The sequence below is a fragment of the Gigantopelta aegis genome, chromosome 4 (assembly GCF_016097555.1).
Source record: "Gigantopelta aegis isolate Gae_Host chromosome 4, Gae_host_genome, whole genome shotgun sequence".
In the NCBI taxonomy this organism is placed as follows: domain Eukaryota; kingdom Metazoa; phylum Mollusca; class Gastropoda; order Neomphalida; family Peltospiridae; genus Gigantopelta; species Gigantopelta aegis.
This window is the reverse complement of record NC_054702.1, coordinates 17,133,768-17,161,764: the sequence shown is the minus strand read 5'-3', so window position 1 is coordinate 17,161,764 and position 27,997 is coordinate 17,133,768. Positions and strand designations below refer to the sequence as shown.

The window sequence follows — 27,997 nt, the reverse complement described above, 5'->3', positions numbered from 1 at the left end:
ATCCGTCTTCTCGAAGGGTGGAAATTACCGTATTACTACGGGCGGGTGGCAAGACGTTTTCCACAATAGCGTTGAGCATTCGAACGCCTGCTTGGAAATCCATACGCTCACAAAGTAGTTCCCGAGAGTTGGGAGCCGGGTAAAATCCCAATGGACGCAATGGTCGTCTGATTGCCGACACGGGCATGGGAATATTCATCCCAGTTTCTTCTCTGTCAACCAAAATAAACTCTTCCCTGAAGAAAAGAAAATGAAATAGTATAATAATAACTGTTATATTTGATACCCAGAGGCCATTCTATCTCATAACCGTTTAATACCAAGTAATTTTACTTCAGAAACTTTAACAATCTAATGATATTGCACTATACGATGCATAATCATATTAATATTTATCACGAATACTGCATAATCTCCAGATTAAGGGTACAATATTTGTCGAGCTGCCATATGATCACTGATTTAATTGGTTAAAAATTGCTGGTTTCACGAGTATATGTCACAAAAGTATAGACTATACTAATTCTTCAAAACGCTTTGTGTGCATTGTATTGCAATAAATGATTTTTTTAAAAATACCAACTAAAAATAAACGCGAGAAATATAATAAACCTTACGTGAAAACGTAATCTATTTTCCAATAGCGTTTCTCATGCAGAATACCCGAGTCGTATGTATCTATGTACCTGTGGGTTGACAGGTTTATTCATGGTACTACATTTTTGTATATACACGTACTAAATATATGACAGATGGTTTTTTTAAATTTATTTTCCAGCGCCAAATACTTTTTGGTAATTTACATGTACAAAATACATGTACATATTAATATTTCGACAATGAAATATAAATGTTTAAAAATATGTTCAATATCTCATATTGAGATTTCGACAATGAACTATAAATTTATTTTCTATGTGTTTAATATCAAATCTAAAATTATTTGATATGTGTTGTTTTGTATATCCAGATTACAAAACTATCAATAATCGATTTTCTATTTATAACTCATTTATGTTACTTTTGAAACAAACTCCATTGAAATAATTGATAAATAATTCAACAATAAAACTCATAGATCGATATTAACTTACCCTTTAAGCTACTACTTTAACGAGAAGAACGTTGTCTAACGTCGAATCACGACTTCGTTTCGAAGGAATATTTAAGTATAATCTCTTCAACAAACCCGTCGTCCGCCAACAATAATAGTTGTTCAGTTCCCTCTCCTTGCAGGCATGTAATCTTAATCAAACAACACGATAACAGAAGAGAAATGTCGTTATTAAGAACTAGTTCTATTAAGTATTCAATAATCCTTGTTATTGGGTGTCGAGGTGAAAACGATCCCTTTCTAAACCGACTAGAAAGTCTATATCATCATTATGTGTCTCGACGTAAGACTTCATGACAGTGTATTGAGCGTCAATTTTGCATGACGATTTAATACACTCTTCCTTTATTCTTGAGATCAGTGACCAAGTTCTAAAACGAGCCATTCATACCGTTGTTTACGCGTTTGAAAGGAGAAATAATTATACATCGCTATTTAATGAAATGCGTAAGCGCGGCATTTGAAAGAAATCGATTATGCGTCTCGATAACACATGGCGTTCGGTTATAAATGGAGCTGTAATTAACTGTGTGTCAGTTCAGTTTTATATATACTGATTGCAGACCTAATAATCTTATTGTGGGAAAAAAATCAATGTATGTCATGAAAAGAAAAGGAATATTTTTCTCAGTTGGTCTAGATAGTGAGAGAAACCAATTTACGCTAGCCATGCACATACGTAAAATATATAGATCTAGGCTACTACTATCAAGGGTCTCTTATATGCATTTTTTTGTAGACTGGATACACATTCCATGGCCTTTGATATAATAAATATGTGTAAAATGTCTGGGGTTTGTGAACTCCGGCAACCCCAGCTTAGAGTTAATTTATGTTCAGTTTAAAATGAAAGTCGACAGTTCAGAACCAGTGCCTCTTTTTAAAAACTGCATCCTTCTCTACAAAATACCGAATCCTCCCTTATTTAATGACTCTATTAAGGTTCAAGTACACTGTCATGGGCACACGTATTAGCTATAAGTCCAAAAACAGGGGTTATTAGTTGTTAGCGGCTAACGAGGTCATTGTGATGACACTACATCTTCCCAATTAGCCGACACGACTCATTATGGATTGTGGCTGGTACTACGAAGCAAACAGAACCCATCTGAAACCGACGGTTTACAACCATAATGTCACAGTAATTCTGTCGGTTATCTTTAGATTCAACAATGGGGGCCACTAGACTAAAATAAAAAATGAGTGACTGAAACCGGTTACCAGGGCCGTAGCTAGGATTTTTTGTTTGGGGGGGGGGGGGGGGGGGGGGGGGGCAACTGAGTAGTTAATAGTATAAAACTCCTTAAACATTTAAGAAGAGAATTTTCTTTAAAGTTTCTTTAATGCTTTCCGGATTTTTTTCGCTAGCTAGGGCCCTGGTTACCTGTGGATTTCTGCTGTTTACCAGACTGCGACGTTTTGTGACCTGAAAGGAATTTTGTTTAACTACACACCAGAACATTTTAAACTACATACACCTACTTGAGGTCGACTAAAAGCAGCAAGGGATCTCTTAAAAGCTCTTTTCAGCAGACAGGAAAGCATATATAATAGCCCTTGATATACCAGTCGTGATTGGACAGGAAAATCTGGAGTACACTGGGGAAAATAGATCCTACGACCCATCGCACCTCAGGAGAGCACTCTACCACCCAGCTACACCTCGTCATGACATGCAAACAATTGTTTAACAGTTGGCCAACTTGTAACATGATGCTCACAAAGTAATGAGTTAACGCTGTGCTCATGTCCGAAACGAGCGAAGAAGGGTATCGTTTTCTTCAGTTAATGCGAAAGGCGAGGTGTTTTAGTTTGTGTATAATACAATGTAGCTTGAATAGGGCCTACATGCAACAGCTTTAGTCATATGTTAGATTTATCGTTCATGGGATTTGTAATGGTGGAATGCAGATCCAAAACTATTCCGATACATCTGCCGTATTTAATGGTAGATTATCAGACAGCTATGACTCAGCAGCTATAGCTATCTCACCTCATCGTCGTATACTAGGGAAAACGTCTGTTTGTCTACTTTGACGACACCACTAGAGCACAACGATACTAGATGTCACAAATTTTGCAATAGCTGTGAATAGCGGCATATATTGCCATGCAATACCCCCCCTCTCTCTCTCTCTCTCTCTCTCTCTCTCTCTCTCTCTCTCTCTCTCTCTCTCTCTCTCTCTCTCTCTCTCACATACACACACACAAACACAAACACAAACACACACAAAAACAGTCCTTTATTGTTATCGTACTCTGTACAACTGTCTCATAACTTATTTATCCTTGGTAACTGTTGGCTGGTCTTCCCCTACACCCAAGCCCGGTAACTCTAAACACACTGCCTGCCAGCGCCTCTGTCGTCCGGATCTGTTCCTCGGAGAAGCCGTATGCTGACGTCGTCACGTAGAGGTCGTCCAGACTGACGCCTCCCCACGTCACCGACGTCGTTCTGCTGGTCGGAAACTTGATCTCCTGCAGGAGCGACCCTGGAAAATACAAATACAGCAGATATTTTTTTGTAAATACTTTCAGTTTTATTTGACGTAAGAAGAAAAGTAAAAGTGTTTTAAGAATAACTAAAAAAAAAATATTTTTGTGTTCAATTTAGAAAACAATCGGCTCATTAATAAATAACTTCCATAGCATGAAAAAAGGCGTTCCATGTGGGACAGACTATAGTTACAGCCATGAAATAATTGTATTACATCTGAAATACAAGCTATTGCATTGTTCTATTTATAACATTTCTCTATCTGATAAATAGAGAATACTAAACGAGCTTGCCTGTCATACCATTTTTATGAAGTGAGTGAACAGTTTTGGTATTTGACGAGCGAAAGCGAGTCAGATACCAACACTGTTCAGAGTTTGCTACTACACGTTATTTTTTTACGAATTGGGTCAGCAAGTGATCTACGTCACGCTCACGTCACTCTGATATTACACTAGTTGGATATTGAGTGATTGTTATGACATGAGCAATATCTTACACTGGTGTGTAATAATGGGTTTTATTACACACTAGTGTAAGATATTGCCCATGTCATAACAATCACTCAGTCTAACTAAATACTGGTGTGACGTGAGCGTGACGTAGATCACTTGCTGACCCAGTTCGTAGAAAAAGTAACGTATTTAGGTCTCGACATCTGCTTACTTCTGCGTTGCGGCTTGTTTCCAATTGGTTTGTAATAAATAAAATACTAAACTAGCTTGCCTGTCATACCATTTTTATGAAAATCGTGAACAGTGTTGGTATCCGACTCGCGTTCACTCGTCATATACCAAAATTGTTCACTCATTTCGTAAAAATGGTATGACAGGCAAGCTCGTTTAGTATTCTATATCTCTTAAATCGATCATATCTGGGGTTTTTTAAATATTAATAATTTACTTTGGAAAGGCTGTATTACATTTTGCAGGTATCGATCCAAGGGCGTTTGTTGGGGTGCACTCCCCATTCTGCCGACGTTTGTGGTGGCCAGAAATTCCACTGTTTAACGGGTAAATATAATTAATTTGTATAAGCGTGTGTGCAAAGGAGGGTAGGTGTATGTGTTTGTGTGTGGATGAGGGGTGAGGTTCGGGAGTCGAAACCAGTTCCTGCTCCAAGAGAATTTGCTGGGGTTTTCTATATACTTTCCAGGATAGCATGACCCGGCCCTCACCCAAACAGTCTAAAACCTCAACTGCCTTTCAGTGTTTTAAAGAAAAGGTTGATCTATAACTGAAATAGCACAAATATTTATCATTCAAAGTTGAATGCTATGCTGACTATACTGGAGACAAAGGGTCAAACTCGCTGTCAAACCCATTGTCATACTGACCTGTCTGGACTCGGTTCATAGAGTCAAACTTAAAGATAGACTAACCTGTCTCCGGGTCAAACCGGAAAACCTTCCCGACAAAAAACGAGGCTATCCAGAGTTTTCCCTCTGTGTCAATAGTCATTCCATCTGGACATCCCAAGTCGGAGGGCGTCCCTTTACTAAAATCAATGGCCGTCCTCTGATTGGCTGTTAAAAGAAAAAACAGATCAGAGACGCATCTAGTCTAAGGTGTCTAGGGAACAACATGAAAGAATCGGGCTACAATGATATACTAAACAACAAACGATTGGCCAATAATAATTTAGTTTTTAATAATTTATTTAAAACAATTCAGTTTGAATTTCTGTGTTTGTTAAAATTAACCATGTCGTGTGGACATTTTAGGCCCATTTCGATAATATTTAGGCCTATCGAATTAAGTTTATCATGAAGATATAATTATACTCGTTGCTTTCGGGGAACTGAATATTTGTAATGAGGAAACATATTAATTTAAACTTTTCATTCAAATGACTGTTTATTATTTTACTTTTTACCAAATATATTTTGACTCTACTACTAAACCGAAGTTTGTTGCATGAATAGGTTGAGAAAAAACTGTAAGAGATGACTGCACCATGCAAGTCTGTAGTAACCGGGAGTCGTCGTGGACGGGCAGGACTAACCACGCACCTCCTTAATAACTCCCACTGCCTGTCACGATACACTGACAGAGGAAAAATAGTGGACTAACGAAGCGCCTATACTTACTAATTTCACCGGCCTGTGCGTCAAAGTCAAAGGCGTACACTTTGCGCGGAATGGAATCCACGAAGAACATGGTTTTGTCGTCACTTGTCCAGGCAAGGCCATTGGACAGGTCAATCTTGTCGACGTGTTTCTTTACAGACCGCTCACAGTTCAATGAATACAGAGAACCCATCTTTGGTGGCAGTTCTCCCACAGCCTTCTTCTCTAAACCCATGGTGCCTGTGAATGAGAAAAGAAAGAAAAGAATGCTGGCATTGGTTATTGCGATACTTTGGAGAGAGAGAGAGAGAGAGAGAGAGAGAGCGAGCGAGCGAGAGCGGAAATCCATTGCCGACACATAATATACTGAAACACGGAATCATATACATGTATAAATATGTAATTTCCCATAGATAAGACAGCACATACCACGGCCTTTGTATACTTGTGTCTGGGAGTGGCGAAAATTCCAAGTTCCTCGAGGGTAATCGATCCTACAACCCACATATTAGCCAGAGTTTATTTAAGAATTGAACGTGACATTTACACACTGTAACGCGCTACGCCATTCATACTAAAGTGTGTAAAGCGGTTTTGCGTTTCATACTAGCATGAAACTCAAAAATATTCACGTTCCATTCTTATAATTCCAAACACATAACCATGTCATTAATGTAAACCTCTTTAAAATAAAAAGTGAACTCTATTTTCCAACTATTTACTATTTTATTAACACGAAATTCATACTCAACATTAGCGGAATGCCTATGGTAGTTTCGGCTTTTTCCGTCAATAGCCGAATGAGAGAATGACAATGTTACAATCATTAATACAATTCATATTAATTTTTTGCATTAAATATCAATACCAAGTAGAAACATTTTGAATTCACTAGAAACATATAACGTAAGTAATTTTAATAACTTTTAACATGTAATAAAAATGTCTGAAGCGATCTATTTTGTATGGTATAATTTATATGTGAAGCGGTTGGTGTATGAATATTTAACTACGAATTGTGGATGGGCGCCATTTTTTGATTACTGTCCAGATTTACCAATTACGACGTTGAAATTACAGTTATAAAATACTTGAGTGCGTGAAAATTCCATGTGTTGATAGATTTGACATGGAGAAAGTGGTTTCAATGTTTCCGGAAATGGATGAAACAGGTGTGTCGCGAGTTTCTGTGTTTACTGGCCTTGTAATTGTGGAAGTGGCAACACAGGATGGTTTTGGCATGTGTGACTTCAAGTGGTGCGACACAAGTATTCGTGACATTTGACAGTGCCATGCTGATGTTTCGTTTTTGGAAAAAAAGAGTAAAGTTTGTTTTATTTAACGACGCCACTAGAGCACATTGATTTTGTATCTTATCATCGGCTATTGGACGTCAAACATGATAGGGTAATTTTGACACTGTTTTGAAGAGGAAACCCGCTGTCGCCACATAGGCTACTCTTTTTTTCGACAGGCAGCAAGGGATCTTTTATTTGCGCTTCCCACAGGCAGGATAGCACAAACCATGGCCTTTGCTGAACCAGTTATGGATCACTGGTCGGTGCAAGTGGTTTACACCTACCCATTGAGCCTTGCGGAGCACTCACTCAGGGTTTGGAGTCGGTATCTGGATTAAAAATCCCATGCCTCGACTGGGATCCGAACCCAGTACCTACCAGTCTGTAGACCGATGGCCTGCCACGACGCCACCGAGGCCGGTCGTTTTTGGAAAGTGGAACATTCTCTGTTGTAGCTTCGAATTGAAGCTTCGTTCCTGTGTCCCGACATGTACATGATATGCCTAGTTTCAAAACCCGAGTCGTTTAAAGATTGGATCGCAGTGGCTATGTGTTGTGTACCGTGTACGTCATACTACAATGCCGTTGAATGCGCGTTACTGCTAATGGTTGGCATGAACTGACTGAATTTTGTTTTTGAAATCGCTTTTGTAAAAGACCAAATTCCATTGGAATTATACACTTTTTTTGGATCGACAAAATAGATATTTAGCTGTGGGATTTTGAATTCACTATAAACATGTAACGTAAGTAATTTCAATAACTTTTAACCTTTAATAAAAAATGTCTGAAGCGACCTATTTTGTATGGTATAATTTATATGTGAAGATTTTAGATGTTTACAAGTTTGACGGCAGACGATTACTGTTTGATGTCTAAAAATAGAATCTCAAGGAAATTCCTCGGGGATTCCTTTGTTGACATAATTCATAAAGTAGTTCCGGCTAAAAGCCAAAAATAATGCTAAACTGAGGTTCATGGTGCTATGAATGCCAGTTTTTATCATCACGTGATACGAATTTAACCAATCCAAGGGTTTATAATAAAGGGATTTTTAGAGATTGGAATTATAATGTCATCTCATTATAATTTCAATCTCTTTGAAAAAATGCCTTTCATTTAAAACATATTGCTGAATATATCTGAATCTCACTGAATATATATATATATATATATATATATATATATATATATATATATATATATATATATATATATACACGTGTGTTCGCGCATGCGCGTGTATGTATAATATATATAGTTATATACACACACAAACACACAGACTAAAAGTACGTCTAAGATTGCGTGCGTGTGTGTGTGTGTGTTTGTAATAGACAACAGAAACAACAAAACCCATAGTAAAATAGCCCAAGCGCTTTCAGTGATTCTTAATATCTTCAGGGGCAATACAGTATGATTCGAATTATAAGGACCATGCACCTATATTGTTATTTTCACTGGGATCTAAACTACAAATGGTGAATTTTACCTTTAACAACTACCAGTATTTAATATTTTGTTATTTTTATGTACACATGAAAACAAACCCCAAACCCAACACATTTACATCAATTCCATCATCTAAACTGGAGGAACAGTTACAGTTAACATTTTCCAACACAATCGATTATGGATTTTTATAATCGATCATCTCATTGGTAGCGCCAAACTGCTCAATTTTCGATTATAATCGATCATTGGAACATCAATAACCCGAATTATGACCGCTGCCGACTTGTTACTTTGCAACAAGGGTTGAAATTATTAAACTGTTAAACGTACCAGCCCAGAGTCTTCCTTGTGTGTCGCATTTTCCATCGTTGAATCTTGTGGGCATATCTTGTTCCACTTCTGCCCACACGGTCATCTGATTGGACTCCCAGTCGAGATGTGCCAAGCTGCGAGTGGTGCTGACAACAAACCCACCTTTCTCACATGGAACTATCAGTGATACAAACTCGTCAGCTGAAAGTGTATACCAAAGAAAATGATGACAACAAACCCACCCTTCTCACGTGGAAACTCGTCAGCTGAAAGTGTATACCAAACAAACTGCTGACAACAAACCCACCCTTCTCACGTGGAACTATTGGCGTTACAAAGTCGTCAGCTGAAAGTGTATACCAACCAAACTGCTGACAACAAACCCACCCTTCTCACGTGGAACTATCAGTGTTACAAACTCGTCAGCTGAAAGTGTATACCAAATAAAATGTTAAATTTAATACATGATTGACATTTGGTGTTAAATAATATGTTTGTTTGTAGTGTTAGAGTTTTATTTGTAGTAGTTGTTTGGGTTTTTTGAATTATCAGTAATGTCCAATGGACCATATTTGTTAGTAGTGTTACATTGTTCTCTAGGTCTGTGAGAAGTGTGGCACAAGCCATTACATTTTCGTCATCAAATGTGTGTGTTGGGTGTGGGTACAGCCCCCCGTTCCTATGGGTCTGTCAACAGTGTTATCTACTATACTATTGTCAGCAATGTTATCTGCCAGTCCAGGTATCTGTTAGTAGTGTTGTGTTAGTAATGTTTTGTTTGTCAGTTTTGTCATGCTTGTCGTAGTAGCATTATTATGTCTTGTCAGTCATATGTTTGTTAGTACTATAATTAGTGTTATTTGTGTCAGTTGTTATCTACATGTGTTACTAGAGTTGTAAATTTATGTTATTCAAGTTTGTCAGTTTAACAGTGGTTTTATATCAACGCTGTTATGTCCACGTCAGAAGTGTTATATGAGCATATCAGTCTGATGAATGTGTTAAGTAAACATTCTACTCACCAACATGAAGTTTAGTGTCCTCCTTGGTTACCGAGTTCCAGCGGTGAACATCCCCTGTCATAATGTCAACATACAGCAATGTTTGGGAGGCCTCGTCCCAGTGCGGACCTTCTCCAATGGAGGAACAGACTTGCTTAATCACCGGTTCCACTTTGTACGACATCACATCAACTTATCTTCACTTGAGATAAAACTGTCATGTGTATTACATAAATGGTATATACTGAAACAAAGAAAAAACCCCAAAACCCTTGAGTTGGACTCACCCAGTCCTAAACCTACAATCCGCTTCTCTTTTTTTTTTCAGTCACTCACTGTGCTAAATACAAGTATGCATACATGTGTTTAACGCGTGGCGCGCATTCGTTCAACACTATTCCGTAAACAATGTATCGACCTGAAATAGTTTCGCATGCAGACTGCGTCCGAAGCGAAGTGTGACCGTACGGCTTTATTTTTTCACTGTTAACTTCCGCATTTACTTGCACTTTTTTTTAGGATTTTACGGTTAATTATCTGCTTTAGCAAATCCAACCAGGCGCGCGTGCGGGGGGGGGGGGGGGGGGGGGTCGACCCCCCGCTCAAGGCGAAACAATTTTTCATATCCCGATTTTTTACATTCCTGTGAAAGCAGCTCGGCTAGCCAGCAGAAAACACCTCAGAATAGCCCTAGAAGGGGTCAATTTTTCAAAATTTTCGGGGAGAGGCCCCCCCCCCGATCCTCCGCCTGCGGCGCTCGCGGTGTCGGGCTTCGCCAGACACCTCGACCGCCCCCCTGCAAAATTTCCTGCGCACGCCCCTGCCAACGAGTTTATAATGCTCAAATTAAAGCGGCAGTATCCTACATATTTTTATTTTTATTATTTAAGCATATAGAACAGAAAATCCAATTACTCCGCATTGGTTTCACTACGCTGGCTTATCCAGGTCAAAAACAAAGCCAGTATTTCGAAAGTGGGACACTTTTGACGGGCTCCTACCGATTTCGGTTTTCATTGGCTTGTCACAAGTGTGGAATTCCCCAACAAGAGATCACGTGAGATTTCGCAATTTTTGAACAAATTTAACTGTCTTGATTGAGGGGTCGTCTTATATCTCCAAAAGGTTACTAGTCATTTCGTACCATCCATTTCGTACCATAGTTTATGGTCATTTCGTACCATAGTCATTTCGTACCATAGTCGTTTCGTACCATAGTGTTTTGGTCATTTCGTACCACAGTCATTTCGTACCATAGTGGTTTCGTACTCGGTATCTTATTTTTTTCATGGTATGCCATTTCTTATTTTTATTGTTGACGAATAAACGTTGATGTGTAAACATACCTTGTAAAGTGTGCAAAGGTTTAAATGAACATATGTATATTGCCACTGATGATCATTTCATATGATACGAGACTCCCCCCACACCCCATCTTATATAGGCTTACGTCCTTAGCCCACTGTCGACAGATTATCTACCTATGCTTGCCTTATTGCTGTTGGATAAACAATCGTTATAATCAACAGTCGCGTCAGTATCGATGTAGAATATCACTGTGTGGTCTAGTCTATGATTAAGTATAGCAAAATATACACGATCTTGAAATCATTAAAACTTTATTTCACATTTTATAACAAAACAGAACTATACTCGAGCTACAGTTAAAACACTTTTGAAATCACTAGCGTTGTGGTGTCAGTCATCAGCGACATGCACCAATCTGAAACAGATTTTCAACAGGCGGCCGACGCTGATTTTCCCGTCACTATAAAGTGCCCAATTTTCGAAAAGCACCTTCAAATTCCATAGCACCACCACCACCCCCACCCATCTGCTACCGATTTGATCGGGCTGCTGGTGCTCCCTTGCACCTGCCAGTGCAGGCGGTCCTTCCTCTCCTGTCATGGATGGAGGAGCGGAACAAGGCCGGCTCTTGTGCCCACGACAGGCGTGCGCTACAACAGCTTGTTCTGAATGTGCACGTAAAACCCTATGACATGACATGACATGACATGACAAGAGCACCTTTTGTGTGACTCTGGCACCCTTCCTCTTCGTGGGTAATTAAGGTTTTTCTGAGATCAGCTTGTCTTAGAAGATCTTGATATGTTTTCTAACATGAAGTGCTAGCTGGTAATTAATATACTGATGAAAGGAAACGTTTGAAGATAAAAGTAATAAAAGTAATATATAATCTTTTTCTTGTTATTTTTTTGTTTCTTTCTTTCTTTTTCTTAAGGGTGAGGATTCAATATAGCTGCATTAGCCTAATGTTTATTTTTTAAATCAGTAATTCGACATTTTACTATCAGTCATCTAAGCTGCACAATAAATGATTGAGGTACGAAATGACTTTGGTACGATATGACCAAATAGACATGGTACGAAATAACCATGGTACGAAATGACTATGGTACGAAATGACCAAATAACTATGGTACGAAATGACCAGGTTACGAAATGACTTGGGTACGAAATGGTAAAATTGGGTACGAAATGACTATGGTACGAATTGACTGGTTACCCATAGAGGTATCCATAGAGGTATGGTACAAAGCCTTTCCAGGGGTCGGTGGGTGGGGGATTTGTAAGGGAGTGTTACTAATTACGTAACGCTCTAGGGGTAGAGGAAGAGGGTACTGTGTTCGATTTACTTAACATTTTTCAAGACTATATGCTATTTTTATTCATTACTTAGACCTAAAAAGGTGGGGGTTTTGGAAATGCGCGGTCAGTCTAAGATCGATTTCCATTGGCGGGTAGGGATGGTACATATAAACGATCCCTTGCTAAAAAAAATGTAGCGGGTTTCCAAGGCGCGTGTGTAGGGATTTCAGAGGGGTTGGGGTTATAGACTGTTAAATAAAGTTTATATGGGGCCATGCTCCCCAGAAAATACATTTCAAAAAAATTTTAAGCTTGGGCAAGTAAGGGTTTCGACCTCCAATACCCTCCCCCTGCACATGCACCCGATTCCTCTCTAAGATTATATGTCAAAATTACCAAATGTCAGACATCCAACAGCAGATGGAAGGAAGGATAGGATATGTTTTATTTAACGACGCACTCAACACATTTTATTTACTGTTGTATGGCGTCGGATGATTATTAAATCAATATGCTCTAACATTGATGTCGTTAAACACCCCCCCCCCCCCCCGCCCAACTTTACCCTTTCCAAACGAAAGAATATTTATTTGAATTTGTCGATTTTAACACGTAAAATTAAGAAGTAAAAACGTTCATTGTCTACTTTAGTATATTTTATTTAAAAATATATATACATGATTAATGTGTAATTACTAGTATACAAACTAAACTTTGAAAGTTCTACTAACACTTTATAAAACATTAATTCTGAAATAGGAAGGTACGTTGTCAAGATCAAACCGGTTTTAACGAAAGACTAGTACCGGATCCTCAACCGAACGTTCTTCGTGCAATACCGACCTCGGTGGCGTCGTGGCAGGTCATCGGTCTACAGGCTGGTAGGTACTGGGTTCGGATCCCAGTCGAGGCATGGGATTTTTAATCCAGATACCGACTCCAAACCCTGAGTGAGTGCTCCGCAAGGCTCAATGGGTAGGTGTAAACCACTTGCACCGACCAGTGATCCATAACTGGTTCAACAAAGGCCATGGTTTGTGCTATCCTGCCTGTGGGAAGCGCAAATAAAATATCCCTTGCTGCTAATCGGAAGAGTAGCCCATGTAGTGGCGACAGCGGGTTTCCTCTTAGAATCTGTGTGGTCCTTAACCATATGTCTGACGCCATATAACCGTAAATAAAATGTGTTGAGTGCGTCGTTAAATAAAACATTTCTTTCTTTCTTTTTCTTCGTGCAGCGCAAGATTTCTCTTTTAATTTTTTGAGACGAACCCTACACTTTGAAATCGGCAAACGCACGCGTTAACTGAAACTGACAGGCTGTCGTTTGTGCCTTGCCGAGCTATGGCGTCACAGGCGATGAATCAAGCTATACTTTTGACGATCTCCGTTTATAGCGAACACACACGAGTTTTTTAAAAGTGCATTTGAGCTTCTATTTTATATTTGTACATGATGTTATAATATGGTAACCAAAGAATGTAACTTTAACTTTTTTTAAATCCAAAATTAAAAAAAAAAGGTACGTAGGCTTACCTTGAACACTCTATCATTAACAGTAACACGAAACGCGTCACATGACGAAGCACATGATCTGCTAAATGAAAAATGGCAGCTTCCAGCGCTGCATATTCCGCTAAACAAACGAACGTAGAAGAACACTTATATAAAATTTTAGTAATCGGGGAATTTGGTGTTGGTAAGTGTATTTTAAATTGATAGTATTTTAGAATACTGTCGGTGATTGTCACTGTACGCAAGTATTGCAAAACGAAAATGTGTGGACGTTCTAAATAAATTAAAGAAGCATTATCGGTTTGTTGCTGCAGCTGTGTGTACAACTTGATGAATTTTGTTTTTGTTTTTGTTTTGTAGGAAAAACATCTATAATAAAGAGATATACGGAAGGTAAGATGTTGTGAAAAGTCTTTTTTATTTAATTACAGTCTATCTCAGGTCTCGAACTTAAGAATTGGTCTCCCACGGCAATTTTTAAAAGAATTGCATGACAAATAAAAAAAATGAACTAATTTTATAATTATAATTTTTTTTTTATAACGGAAGTCCTCAATCTAGGGGGGTCCTCAGGTAGGGGGGGGGCGGGGCAATTGCCCCCTTATAAATCTAACACTGGCCATCGGTAATGCTCTCTACCTATGGCAATTTATATCTCAACACCGGCCATTGCCCTTGTTAAGTTCAAGCCTTGCCATCTTCTTTTGGCATCTCATATAATAACCACCTGTACTTTCAGGACATTTCACTTTTATTCTTTTGGCAGATACTTTATTTACGGAATGGATGAGAAAAAAGAATCCATCATATTCATTTAAATGGTAACTGAACGTTGTCCACCCATTTCAGCCAATTGCAGATTTTTATTTTGTCTGTCTTAATCATGAAGAACAACTGAAAAACCGTCTTAATTTGTAGTGCTGTATGCTCCGCCCATTTGAGACAATGAACCACTGAAATGCCGTCTAAATAGGTTAAAAGGCATTAAGACGTTTTAATGCCTTCTAACCTATACGTAGAATAGAAAAATTATGCTTTGGTTACTGAGTAGGAATTTTGACACTGGGACTTGGTAGGCCTCATCCAAGGTTGAAAAAAGGACACATTGACCAACTTGTGAAAAGGGCAACCCAGTAAAAGCCAGAAAAAGAGGCACATTTGGTGGGGATAGATCCCATGCCCCCCCCCCCCCCCCCCCCCCCCACTGGATCCACCTCTGCTATGTTGTGGTAGAATGTACGTCAGTGGTAGAGCACTCACCTGAGGTAAGTGTGATGGAGTCGTAGGATTAATTGCTCTTGATGGACATGAGTTTTTCCCTGAACCAACCACTGCACTATGACTGGTATATCAAAGGCTGTAGTATATACTGTCCTATCTATAGGAAGTACATATGGTTAAAAAAATCCATACTGCTTTTCAGTAAGAATAGCCAGTGTGGTAACAGTGGGTTTCTTCTCTCATTTGAGACCAAGTGTTAACATTTTCATATAGCTAATTAATAAAATATTCACTATGATAGGTACATCGAAGGCCGTGGTATGTGCTATCCTGTCTATGGGATGGTTCATATAAAAGATCCCTTGCTACTAATGAAAAAATGTAGCGGGTTTCCTCCTTAAGACTATATGTCAAAATTACCAAATGCTTGACATCCAATAGCCGATGATTAATAAATCAGTGTGCTCTAGTGGTGTCGTTAAACAAAATAAATTTTAATAATAAAATATTCCTTTCTTTTCCATACCCAAGTCATCCAGTCGCACCCAGTTCAATTAACCTGAATCATCCCATCCAAATTGATATCTGTTTATTTCATTGCCATTAATGATGAGAAAGTTACCATAAACAGCTGGTTCTATTTAATTAATAATAGAAATCTGTTCACTAGCTGACCGTAAACTAGAGATAATTGAGCCAACTGTTGTGTTATAATTAAACACGTATTTGTTATTTCTCTTTAATTTAGTCCATGTCATGGTTTACAACTACCACCTGTTACAGCTGACAAATAGTAAAACATTTTTACTACTATTTAGTATTGTAATCAGTGGAGTCCCTTTAGTATCCATAATAACTAATTTCCAGTTCAGCTTGAATCAGTTGGAATACAAATACTATTAGCTACCAGTCAGGCCTGCCGTCAGCAGCGTATAGTAAATTTTGAGCATTTTTTAAAAAGAAAATAAATTCAAAATTTTATTCTTGGCGGCAGGCCTGCTACTAGTCAAAGAGATTATAGTGGACACTTTGAATGATGACAGATTTTGTTTCCATTTTTTGAAAATGTATTACATTAAAGGTAAGAGCAGCATATTTTTTAAACATACCAATCATCTACAAAATAACATTTTATTTAAAAATGTGTTGTAAAAAAGAGAAATGCAGTAGACACACCAGGCATAAAATAATTATTACAGTACCACCCCACCCCTCCCCCTTCAGTCCTTCCTGTAATCGGTTCTTGTTACAACCCTTATATATTGGACCAGCCTTTAAAAAATATATCATTACTTTGCGGAAACCCAAATGAGTCATAGAAATCAACCCAGCTCTTGATTTCTTAAATTTTTTATATAAAACAATTGTTTTAGCTTTTTAATTATCTGGAAAAAATGAAGTACTAAAATTATTATTTGGGTTACACCATACCAAAGTATTATTAAAATTGGCATTGTGCACAACTTAAAAAAAAAATTGAGCATATACTATTACTAATTTTTACTATATATTATTTGCATAACTGTTGTTCAATTCTGTGTATAAGCCTTGACCCCAAAGGAAAAATGTTGGGTTTTTTTAACCAAAATATATTAAGTCTTCTTTTTAAAAAAAAAACAGTCAAGCATTGTCGATATTGTGGGGGACCACAAAAAGATATCGAGTTAACCAAATAAACCAAATATCAACTCAAAAGGGAAATATGTAAACAAAATACAAACAAAACAAGTCATATATAAAAAAATTTTTTTTATCGAATCATACATTTTGTTTTTAGCCATTGAAAATTATTATGCTATAAAAAATAAATTAATCAATCTATTGTACTACTGTGCACATTCTGAACAAAGTTAATCATCTTTTAAAATTTCTATAAATTGTGAAATTAAAATCACTGTGGAAGTTATAATAACAAAATACAGTTACACGAAATGTTTTGTAGAAGAACATAAAAAATTCCACACCTAATTCACAAAGTCTAGAAATAATATTTATTGCGCATTGGTTCGTGGCATTAAAGATACAGAGCTAAAACGTTTACACATCAACATCTCTTCATTTTCCGCAACAATTTTTGCATCAACTTCAAATACAACAGGGCTATGGGCAGTTAACACCTCTTTGACAATGCTGTCGTCTGACATGGGAGCTTAGGTGGTAAAGTCAAGACAAATTAATGCTAATTTTACCAGTCCACAATTTCTCAAAGCAACAAGTCATTTGATTAGTTGCATTCTGTAACAATTGTCGTCTGTTAGAGTTTTCTTTTAAGCTTGTTTTAGTACCTTGTTCACTGGTTTAGGTAATTTCATTCGTTCATCTTACACGTTAACTGCTACAGTAACTACATGTACAAATCATGTATTTTCAGTCAATTGTGGGCAACTCTTTTGATGGTTGGTTACATGCTCACAATACTGGTACGTTATTGATTTCAGATCACGCAATTCATATCTACCTTTTTAAATATTATATTTATTTTAACACATAATATTAATATCGACACATACAGACACTTTTCCATATAAAAGTCTACTATGGGACCAAAAAATATATTAATGCAAACGTAATGTTGACTCGAACGTATTGACTCAACTGACATAAAAACATGATAGTTAATACACGTTTTGGCCGGGATCGACCAGTTATATTGACACAAGTGATATATCAACTCAAGCAAGTTCGACACAACGGTGCTTGACTGTATTAACTTTCAGGACTTATTAAAATTGAAAGTTAAAATAGAACTAATTTTTTTAATTTCTGTATTAAATTCCAAATTAAATACTGTTTTCCACACTAGAGTTAATTTTATTCTCTGCAGGTTTTTTCTCTCCAAATTACAAACTAACAATTGGTGTTGACTTTGCCCTTAAGACCTTGAACTGGGGTGAAAATCGTAAAGTAAACCTGCAACTCTGGTAAGTAACTGTATTTTATTAAACAACAGTGGCAGTGTTACCCACGTGGTATTTTCTCACACTGTGAGATAAACAGGTTTATGATTTATCAATGTCTGTATATCTTACGTGTTTCTGGTTGTGTCCTAATTTTTGTGGTACTTCAAACTTCTTTTATCTCATGAAGTCTATTTATATATATGTATGTGTATGTGTATGTGTATGTGTATGTGTATGTGTATGTATGTATGTATATGTATATGTGTATGTATATGTATGTATATATGTATATGTATATGTATGTATATGTATATGTATGTATGTATGTGTATGTGTATGTGTATGTGTATGTATGTGTATGTGTATATGTATGTGTGTATGTATGTATGTATGTATGTATGTATGTATGTATATATGTATCTATATATATATATATATATATATATATATACAGTATCTTTTAATCTGTATGAAATTTTTGGATTGTAAAATATAGTTTGAAATAATGTAAATATTAAGATGAATATAATCATAATAAATATACAGATAGTAGTATCATACTGATATTCCAAGTAAAAATAAATAAATTAGTGTGTCATTTTATTGTTAAAAATTGTCTATTACACTAACCAGAAACCTGTTACAATTGTTGCAAAGTTGGTTACTGTATGTCCTTTTTTGGTATAATAGCACTGATATCTACTAAAGAGCCCAACAAAATATTACCTGGAAACCTGTATAGCGAACATTTTTATTAAAATTTTTGATTAATGACATTTCTTGTCAATTGATTAGCAACTATACTGTTTAATGTTTTAATACTGTGTAGCGATCTATGAAACTAATGTAGCTAATGACGACACTATACTATACTGCATTAGATGATTTGGGAGAATAAAAATCTGACCTCTTAACCCAGATGGCTGCTTAATACAGGTGGCAGTTAAAGTTGGTTTGACAGTACTACATTTATTTGTGTTTCAGTAAAAATATGATCCTTGTAATTTTGGACATCATTCCTTTAAATCACATAACATGAATTTGCAAATTGTGCCTCTTGTCTTTTCACGATTAACACATATACAGTGAAACCCATCTAAACTAGACACCCATGGGACCAAGTAAAAAATTTATTTTTAAGGGTGTCCAGTTTAGAGGGGTTATTTACTGTACTGATATTTAAAAAGGGACTATGAAACATACAGAGTTTTTATGGAATTCCAGTTTACAGAAGGTCTGGTTTTGAGAGGTTTCACTGAATTTAATACATGTACTATTTGTTCTGTATTCAAGATTCAGTTTTATTTCTTAAATTTCAGGGATATAGCAGGCCATGAAAGGTTTGGTCACATGACAAGAGTTTACTATAAATATGCGTAAGTATTTAATAAATTAAGGTTCCAGCCAGTGCACCACTCAAATGGCTGTGGTATGTGCTACCCTGTCTGTGGGGTGGTGCATATAAAAGATCCCTTGCTACTAATGGAAAAATGTAGCGGGTTTCCTCTCTAAGACTATATGTCAAAATTACCAAATGTTTGACATCCAATAGCTGATGATTAATAAATCAGTGTGCTCTAGTGGTGCAAACGCAACGCAAACTTTACTTTAATACATTAAGGACAGTTTTGATTTAAATTAAAAGTTTACAGTCCTATTCTCTCTTATATTACAAATTTTGTAGTGTTTGGTTAAAATATCCGTGCTAAAATTAAATAGGTGAAGGAAACTCTATAAGTTGCAATTAGAATAAGTATTTTTCCAAGACAGTTGGATCAATTAATGGAATGTTGGGTAGGGAGGTTGGTTTGGGGTGGGTGAATAGATGAGTGGATTGTTGGGTAGGGAGGTTGGTTTGGGGTGGGTGAATAGATGAGTGGAGGGAGGTGTTGGATAGGGAGGTTGGTTTGGGGTGGGTGAATAGATGAGTGGATTGTTGGGTAGGGAGGTTGGTTTGGGGTGGGTGAATAGATGAGTGGATTGTTGGGTAGGGAGGTTGGTTTGGGGTGGGTGAATAGATGAGTGGATTGTTGGGTAGGGAGGTTGGTTTGGGGTGGATGAATAGATGAATGGATTGTTGGGTAGGGAGGTTGGTTTGGGGTGGATGAATAGATGAGTGGATTGTTGGATAGGGAGGTTGGTTTGGGGTGGATGGATAGATGAGTGGATTGTTGGATAGGGAGGTTGGTTTGGGGTGGGTGAATACATGAATGGATTGTTCGTTGGTAATTACTTGGATGGATTTATTGATGGATTTTTTGGTCTGATGGGTGAATCGATTTGGAAGTATGAATGGGTAGTGGAATGTGGATAGGACAGATGTATCAATTGGTGGGAGAGTGGATACATGGACGGATACCAGTAGATGGATGGCACCCAAAATAAACCTAAATATTGGCTAATAGAATAAGAGTGAATGTAGGGTGGGTATATGGACTAATGGGTGGATGGATGGACTAATGGGTGGATGGATGGGTTTTAGTGGGTGGATTACATTTGGAACGATGAATAGGTTTTGGTGGATAAGTGAGATTTGGATGGATGGATTTGGGTAGGAGGGTAATATTTGGATGGATGGATAGATGATTGGATCAATGGATAGCCAGAGTGATGGATGGAATGTATTTATAGGATCAAAACCAATTAAATGTTTATTAAACAAGAGACTAATTATGTGGTCCAGTGATTTATCACATACAATTTTCATTCAGTGAGGATTTCAGTTTTATTTGATTCATTGTACTAAATAACAGCAATAAATTAATCATAATGTGGAATTGTTGTCCATTTCTAAATTAACTAACCATTTATTCATGTCTTTGCAGAATTGCTGCTATAATATGTTTTGATCTGTCCAGGTAAGTAATACCTTTTTTAGTTTTTTAATTTGTGTGCTAAATAATAGAACAGATTACACCGCATAAATATGTGGAATAGCAAGATGGAATCAGTAACAACACTAATGATAAATAATAATAAAAACCAAATTATTTGGATATGTTTTGCTATTGTAGTAAATTGAAGTTTTATATGCACATGGATGGAAGAGCTATACATAAGGAAGGAAATGTTTTATTTAATGACACACTAGCTATACATTAAGAAACTTTCACTATTACTCCTAATTTAAGTTTGTGTAAAGACAAAACATGCATTTTATTTTGAAATTAATTTCTATTTTCAGACCAGCAACATTTGATTCAGTTCTTAAAGTAAGTATTTTGCCGGACCATTCAAACTAATACAGATATTTTTAAAAATAAAATTTAATTTTGTTTTTGTTTTTCGTTTAAAATAATATTTGATAGACTACTACTAATACATGTATATGCAGAGTTCAAGATATAAAAAAAAGACTTTGAGATTCAGCAAATGTTTGTTTGAAAATGAAATAAAATTCAGTTGACAAAATGCCACAAAAGTATTATTTGTTTTTTTAAATGTATTGTGAAATGTTTTAACTGTACACTGTGTGTTTGCAGCATATTTATTTTCTCATTTATTGGACCTAGTGTCACAAATACTATGTCATTTAAAAAATCAATAGCTGCTGATACAATCTATGATGGGGTGTTGTTCATCTTCCATATGCAGTCAATATCTAATTACATGTATTTATTAGTTTGCTGATGTTTCTCTTTTTATCATGCAACCATTGACCTGATAACCCCTATCTGATAATTCGAAGTGTTATCATGTCACTAAGAAGTGTTATCATGTTACTAGGAAATGAGTTGTGCTCATGATGAATATTAGCCCAATTTTAAGGTAGATCGTTATCTCATTTTTCAAATATCCATTTACAGCAATAATTGTTGAACTGCATAAATAAATATAACATTTACACTTCCTGTAACATCAAATTACCTCTTATTTTTCAATTCTCCATTATTTGCTCCCATTCGGAACTAGCCAGCATTTTTAATTAAATATTTTGAAACAAAAATGCAAGTAGCTTCCTGCAAAGAATGTTTACATTGGGAACAGCGTCTGACATCACAGTCACTAACAGCCAGTGATGTAGATCTTCAGGTCACACATAAACTTGAGTTTATTTTTACAAAAAAAGGTACAAAAATTGTAATATGACACAACAGAATTTGAAATATACTGAAAGTATTTTATTTAAAATTTGGAAACACATAACTTTTAGGCTGGCCATGCCATTCCCAAGATGCTTTTGGGCACCTGCTATTGGCCGACTTCCGGAAGTAGTTTCTACCCGATAAAACTAATAGTTCTATACCGCTTTTGACGGAAACATATTACAAAAATATGACTTGAAAGGGGTTACATGATAAAAAAGAGATCAGGTTACTACATTTTGATATTGTGGTTATTTGGCTCGGTTCGATAACGGTGTAACAGGCTCGCTGAGTTACACCTCGCTGAAGCTCGCCTGTTACACCGTTATCTAAACCTCACAAAATAACCACGATATCTAAACATAGTAACCTGATAGTCTATATAATATGTCTCATGTTTCATTCTAGTGGCTGAATGATGTCAACTCCAAGGTAATGCTAGCCAATGAGAAACCAGTTCCGGTCATGTTACTGGCAAACAAGGTAGATTACTCTGCTTGTAAGCAATAATTACATGCACAGAAAAACCTGTCTAAACCAGACACTGAACAAACCAAAATCCTGTCAAAACTGGCTAGGTTTCATAGTCCTGAATTTTTTAAATTCTAAAACATGACTCAATTCCTGACCACAACCAGATCCTGTCTAAATGTGATAAATATTAGGTCCCCAATGTGATTCGGTTTAGACAGGTTTCACTGTATACTGTTTCCAGGTTTTATTACACAGATGTTATTTAGCACTGAAACTAAGGCTAAACTGCCAAACTTCAAACTCAAATTGCCACAATAGGTTCTTATTCTCATTAAAGGAACTATGCTGAGTTTTCAGCCGTAGCAAAATATCTGTTTGTTATGCCAACAAATTAAAGATACCTTTCCTGTTTTTTAAAAATACTATCTCACCTTAACATGTTAAAAGCATTATATGGATAAATACATTTAGAATGAGCTTTGACTGAATTATTTCAAATTGAATGGCCACTGGAAGAATTAACAAATTAGTACGTACAAAATTATTTTAGAAAAAAAAGAGAGTAACTTTGATACTACAAAAGATTACGATGTCCAAAAATGCTTTGTTTATAGAGATATTCATATTCTAAGCAAGAAAATGTAAGTAAATTGTAGATATATTTTATTTGCTGAAGACCATTAAAATGGCAACAAATTCAGGATAGTCTCTTTAATGGAGAACATTTATGTCTCAGCTGTTTGCCACCTGTCTCACTCTAGTGTATGTCCTTATGATTGACACAAGGACCGATTCACACTAGTCATCTGATCCAGCATACACTCACGTGCCAAAATGTATATACACAATTTTACAAATTATGGGTAATTTTCAACCAAAAGACTCACCATTTAAAAATACAAACACAATCTTAAAGCACTATCAACAATGTTAATAACAATTAAATATTTGGTCATGTTTACTTCATGGCTATTTCTTTCAGCAAGTTGTACGTATGAAACTGACTATGCACTATATCTGATGGTGCCTGAATTGTTATATTTTTCAGTGTGATATTGAAGAGGTTTCCATTGACAGTAACATGTTGTCAAAGTTCTGCAAGGATCACAGTTTTATTGGCTGGTTCCCCACCTCAGCTAAAACAGATGTAAATATAGGTAAATTATAAATCATACTCTACTAATATATATTAAGACACTTAATATGCACAATGTAGTTAGTTATGTATTATGGCTATAAAGCGTTTTGTTGCAGGATCCAGCAGTGATATACATATGCATGCACACCCGCTTAAAAAATCTGCACGCTGCAGTATTTTTTATTTATATATTCATACAACTTTAGCACCCAAGTGATATATCTATATTAGGTAAACAATGTACTGGGATGTCGTTCAACAAACATTTCTTTCCAGGTAATGTATTCAGACTCCTGAAAAAGGGTAAAAAAAGTCCTGGAAAATTAACCAAAATAGTGCTTTAAAATCCTGGAAAATGAAAATATTGTAAGTGTATGAACCCTGTAAGTTATATACAAAAAAAAGAAAGAAAGAAATGTTTTATTTAACGATGCACTCAACACATTTTATTTACGGTTATATGGCATCAGACACATGGTTAAGGACCACACAGATTTTGAGAGGAAACCCGTTGTCGCCACTACATGGGCTACTCTTTCCGATTAGCAGCAAGGGATCTTTTATTTGCGCTTCCCACAAGCAGAATAGCACAAACTATGGCCTTTGTTGAACCAGTTATGGATCACTGGTCGGTGCAAGTGGTTTACACCTACCCATTGAGCCTTGCGGAGCACTCACTCAGGGTTTGGAGTTGGTATCTGGATTAAAAATCCCATGCCTCAACTGGGATCCGAACCCAGTACCTACCAACCTGTAGACCGATGGCCTAACCACTACGTCACCAAGGCCGGTCTTATATACAAAAAGGGCAGATAACTTAAAAAATATCTTGCTTTCTTTACGATTAGATCATAGAAGAGTAGAAGATTTTTGATATATTACTCTTTGTTGCTAGTGATGTATTACTGTAGCAGGATTCCTCTGAAGACTACTAGTCAGAATTACCAAATGTTTGACATCCAATAGCCAATGATTAATTAATTAATCAATTAATCTAGTGCTGTCGTTAAACAAAACTTCTTATTTTTTTATAGCAGAAGTGCTCTTCCCCGTTTGTTTCTCAGGTTGGTGTATAAATATTGCTCAATTTATGTAGTAGCCTGAAATAAATTGAGTACTGAATATTCAAAAGTAAGCTTAAATGATTTAACATAAAAACAGAACACCTAAATTTCATCTTAGTTAATTAACCCATGTCTGTATATCCATGCAAGGTTCAAGTATGTTTAGTCTGAGCACAGTCATAACAAGCTGCTCTGCACAGAACAAAACAGGAGTTAGAACCTTCTAGCTCCAACAGGTCAATATATTGGTAAATTGTTTTATTTCGCATCTGTTTGTAGCATTCAGGGGCGGTACATAGCCCAGTGGTAAAGCGTTCGCTTGGTGCGCGGTCGGTCTAGGATCGATCCCCGTCGGCTATTTCTCGTTCCGTCTGTGGGAAGGTGCATGTAAAAGATCCCTTGCTGCTAATCAAAAAAAAGAGTAGCCCATGAAGTAGCGACAGCGGATTTCCTCTCTCAATATCTGTGTGGTCCTTAACCATGTCTGACGTCATATAACCATAAATAAAATGTGTTGAGTGCATTGTTAAATAAAACATTTCCTTTCCTTTCCTGTTTGTAGCATTCATCACTTGCAGGAATTGCCAAATTTAGCGAATTGGAACAAACTATATAGAACTCATATCAGGTGTTATGACTGTCAGATAAGGTTACTTCTGTATCTGCATACAGTCAAATGTCAGTATCTGGACTTGTTTTCTCATTTGCCCAGGATATCCGTAGATTAAGACCTGTCACATAGCATACTTTTCACCAATAGTTATATATGTTATCTTGACCAATATTCAGTTCAGTCCTTTCATAATCGAGATACATAACTGACTGTAATTTCTTTTGATGTCAAAACTTTGGATGTTACTAAACTGTCTTGGTTTAATTTTTCTTTGATGTCAAAACTTTGGGTGTTACTAAACTGTCTTGGTTTAATTGTTCTTTGGTTTAAAACCTGCTTATGCATTTAACATGTGTGTTTCAGAGAAAGCCATGAACTTCCTCACCGAGCACATAATGTCCCTCCCCACAGAGAGTACACAACCCGGAGAACATATCGACCTGAAGACGTCATCAGACTTGTTGTCTACACAGGAAACATTTCAAAGTGACGAGGTGGAGAGAAAAAGCAGCTGTTGCTAATCTGATCTATAATAAATACAATAGTGCAGACATGAGGACTGTTTTACCAAAGAGCTTTCAGTCAGCATCAAGACATTACCAAGTGAATGAGTCTAACTAGTAACTGTATAGTAGTCATGTATCATTATGTTCGTTTCCAAGAAGAAACTAGTGATGCAAGAACAGTTATTTTCAAAAATAAGGCTGTACGTAGCCTAAAATAACTTGGGACGGGTGCAATATGAAATACTGAATAAACAGTAAAGATATTCTAAAATGTATAATTTTAATTGTTAAAATGTTTTATGTTAGATGGAAATGTGCTACAATGGCTACGAAAGTTAGTTTGTTTTGTTTTGAAACCACAAGAACACATTCATCAGTTAAATCATCAGCTATTTGGTGTCATTTATTTGATAATTTTGACACATGGTCTTCAAAGGAAAGCTATCTCCATCAGCAGCACATACCACATAAACCTGTTATATTTAATGTCTGCTGAAACAGCACCTACTTTTTTTACTCTCTATATAACATACCGGTGTTCAACTGTCGAATCCCTATAGGAACATTGTTGAAGTGAATAACTTCTAAATGCTTGTGGCACATACTACTTTGTAAATACAAAAATACTGACTTTGCGTATGATTTATTTAATTATTTTCAATGTTTATTTTCATAATGTGTAATAAATATGGTGTGTAAAATGCGAACAGAAATATGTAAGATTAATGCTTCCTTTAATTTTATAATTAAAATAAGGTTTTTTAGTAAAAGTTGAAGATACTGATACTATTTTGACTGGTAAATTAAAACAAAGGAAATGCTTTTCTAATATTGGCATAGTAGCACAGACAGTTGACCTGTTAAATGGTCTGATAAAATATTACTAGAAAATGAATACATTTAATTGGTCATGAAAAATACTTTGTGGCTGTGTAGCCATAAATTAGAATATAGGGCTTGTTCAAATTCAGCTAATGCTAGTCAATTAGGTGGCTGTTCAACATATATGTAATGATCTAGTTGAGAGGGGGAATCAATGGAAAGTATTACAAAACTTTATGGATGACAGATGTTCTTTAACAAATCTATCTTGTATTGATAACCAAACCATGCAAACATAAATAAAACAGAAAAATCACCTCATAATGACAAGGAAAGCGGGGGTGGGGGTAGGGGTGTTTTCACAAGTATTACATGATTTTAAAGGGGATAGTGGTCTTAGCATTACAGAATGTTACATTAGTGTTGAATGGCCCTTATACTTTAAAAAAGTGTTTCAAATGTAAATATAATGTAAAAAAATGTATTGCATTAATTTATGCCATTTTTATCGGCATCAAAAAAACAACAGGACATCCTTGAATAGTGTTTTTTAAAACGGGTACCAGTATAAAGAATTTCTAGTTCATGTTTCTGAAAAGGTTTTTAATTGTTCTGCATTAGCATAAAATTTATTACAGCTTTTGAATTTTTTGGGATGGCTTTTTGTTTTGTTTTTCAATTTATTGCATTAGGTAATTTCATATACATGCAAATTTATATTTATATTCTGAATTTTTTTTTCTTCTTAAATCAGGAGTTAAATCTTCTACACAAATTTTATTCTATATTTCCCAGTGGCAAACTGATGTGTTTGTACGTACCTGTATGTCTGTCTGTATGTGTGTGGCAAACTGATGTGTTTGTACGTACCTGTATGTCCGTATGTATGTGTGTGGCAAATTGATGTGTTTGTACGTACCTGTATGTGACCAAGTCACATTCTAGGTTATATTGCTGTATATTTGTGTGTAATATTCTTTTCTTTTTTCTGCCTTATATGTTTTTAATATTTAATTTTATGCGACATGAAATTTTGCTTGGGTATATTATGAAATAATTTAACATTGTTAAGATTTGTCATAATATTTACATGTATATTTATGCAATTAAATAAAGTATTTTCAAATTAAAGCAGCTGTATTTTTATTCTTCTTCACAGATTCATTTATTAAAAATCACTTGTTAACAAAGAATACTACATGATTGGCCATTAATTACCATGTAATTGTTTAATTTTATTTTTAACTTGTGCATCATTAGTAACAATCAGTATTTATAGTGTTAATTTCAGTGGATGGTTTGAA

The 27,997-nt window shown here is 36.1% G+C and overlaps 2 protein-coding genes across 4 annotated transcripts; one reads left to right on the top strand and one right to left on the bottom strand.

Moving 5' to 3' along the window:
- Nucleotides 1–3,340: 3,340 nt before the first annotated feature.
- LOC121372748 (regucalcin-like) lies at nt 3,341–14,008 on the bottom strand. Its single transcript, XM_041499236.1, has 6 exons — nt 13,892–14,008; nt 9,767–9,989; nt 8,763–8,945; nt 5,701–5,919; nt 4,993–5,136; nt 3,341–3,606 (listed from the first exon to the last, which is right to left on the bottom strand). Exons 2-6 carry the CDS (start codon nt 9,927–9,929, stop codon nt 3,398–3,400), a joined length of 918 nt encoding a protein of 305 aa, XP_041355170.1. The 5' UTR covers nt 9,930–9,989; nt 13,892–14,008; the 3' UTR covers nt 3,341–3,397.
- On the top strand, nt 9,310–27,824 carry LOC121372749 (ras-related protein Rab-32B-like). Of its 3 annotated transcripts, none has more exons than XM_041499238.1 (9): nt 9,453–9,486; nt 14,231–14,263; nt 17,916–18,012; nt 19,311–19,367; nt 20,817–20,849; nt 21,176–21,203; nt 22,485–22,559; nt 23,599–23,707; nt 25,729–27,824. In XM_041499238.1, exons 1-9 carry the CDS (start codon nt 9,468–9,470, stop codon nt 25,884–25,886), a joined length of 609 nt encoding a protein of 202 aa, XP_041355172.1. In that variant the 5' UTR covers nt 9,453–9,467; the 3' UTR covers nt 25,887–27,824. The 3 variants fall into 3 exon arrangements, with proteins under 3 accessions (XP_041355173.1, XP_041355172.1, XP_041355171.1); XM_041499237.1 differs by lacking the exon at nt 9,453–9,486 and adding an exon at nt 13,920–14,054; XM_041499239.1 differs by lacking the exon at nt 17,916–18,012 and having other exon boundaries at nt 9,310–9,486.
- The last annotated feature ends 173 nt before the right edge of the window (nt 27,825–27,997 follow it).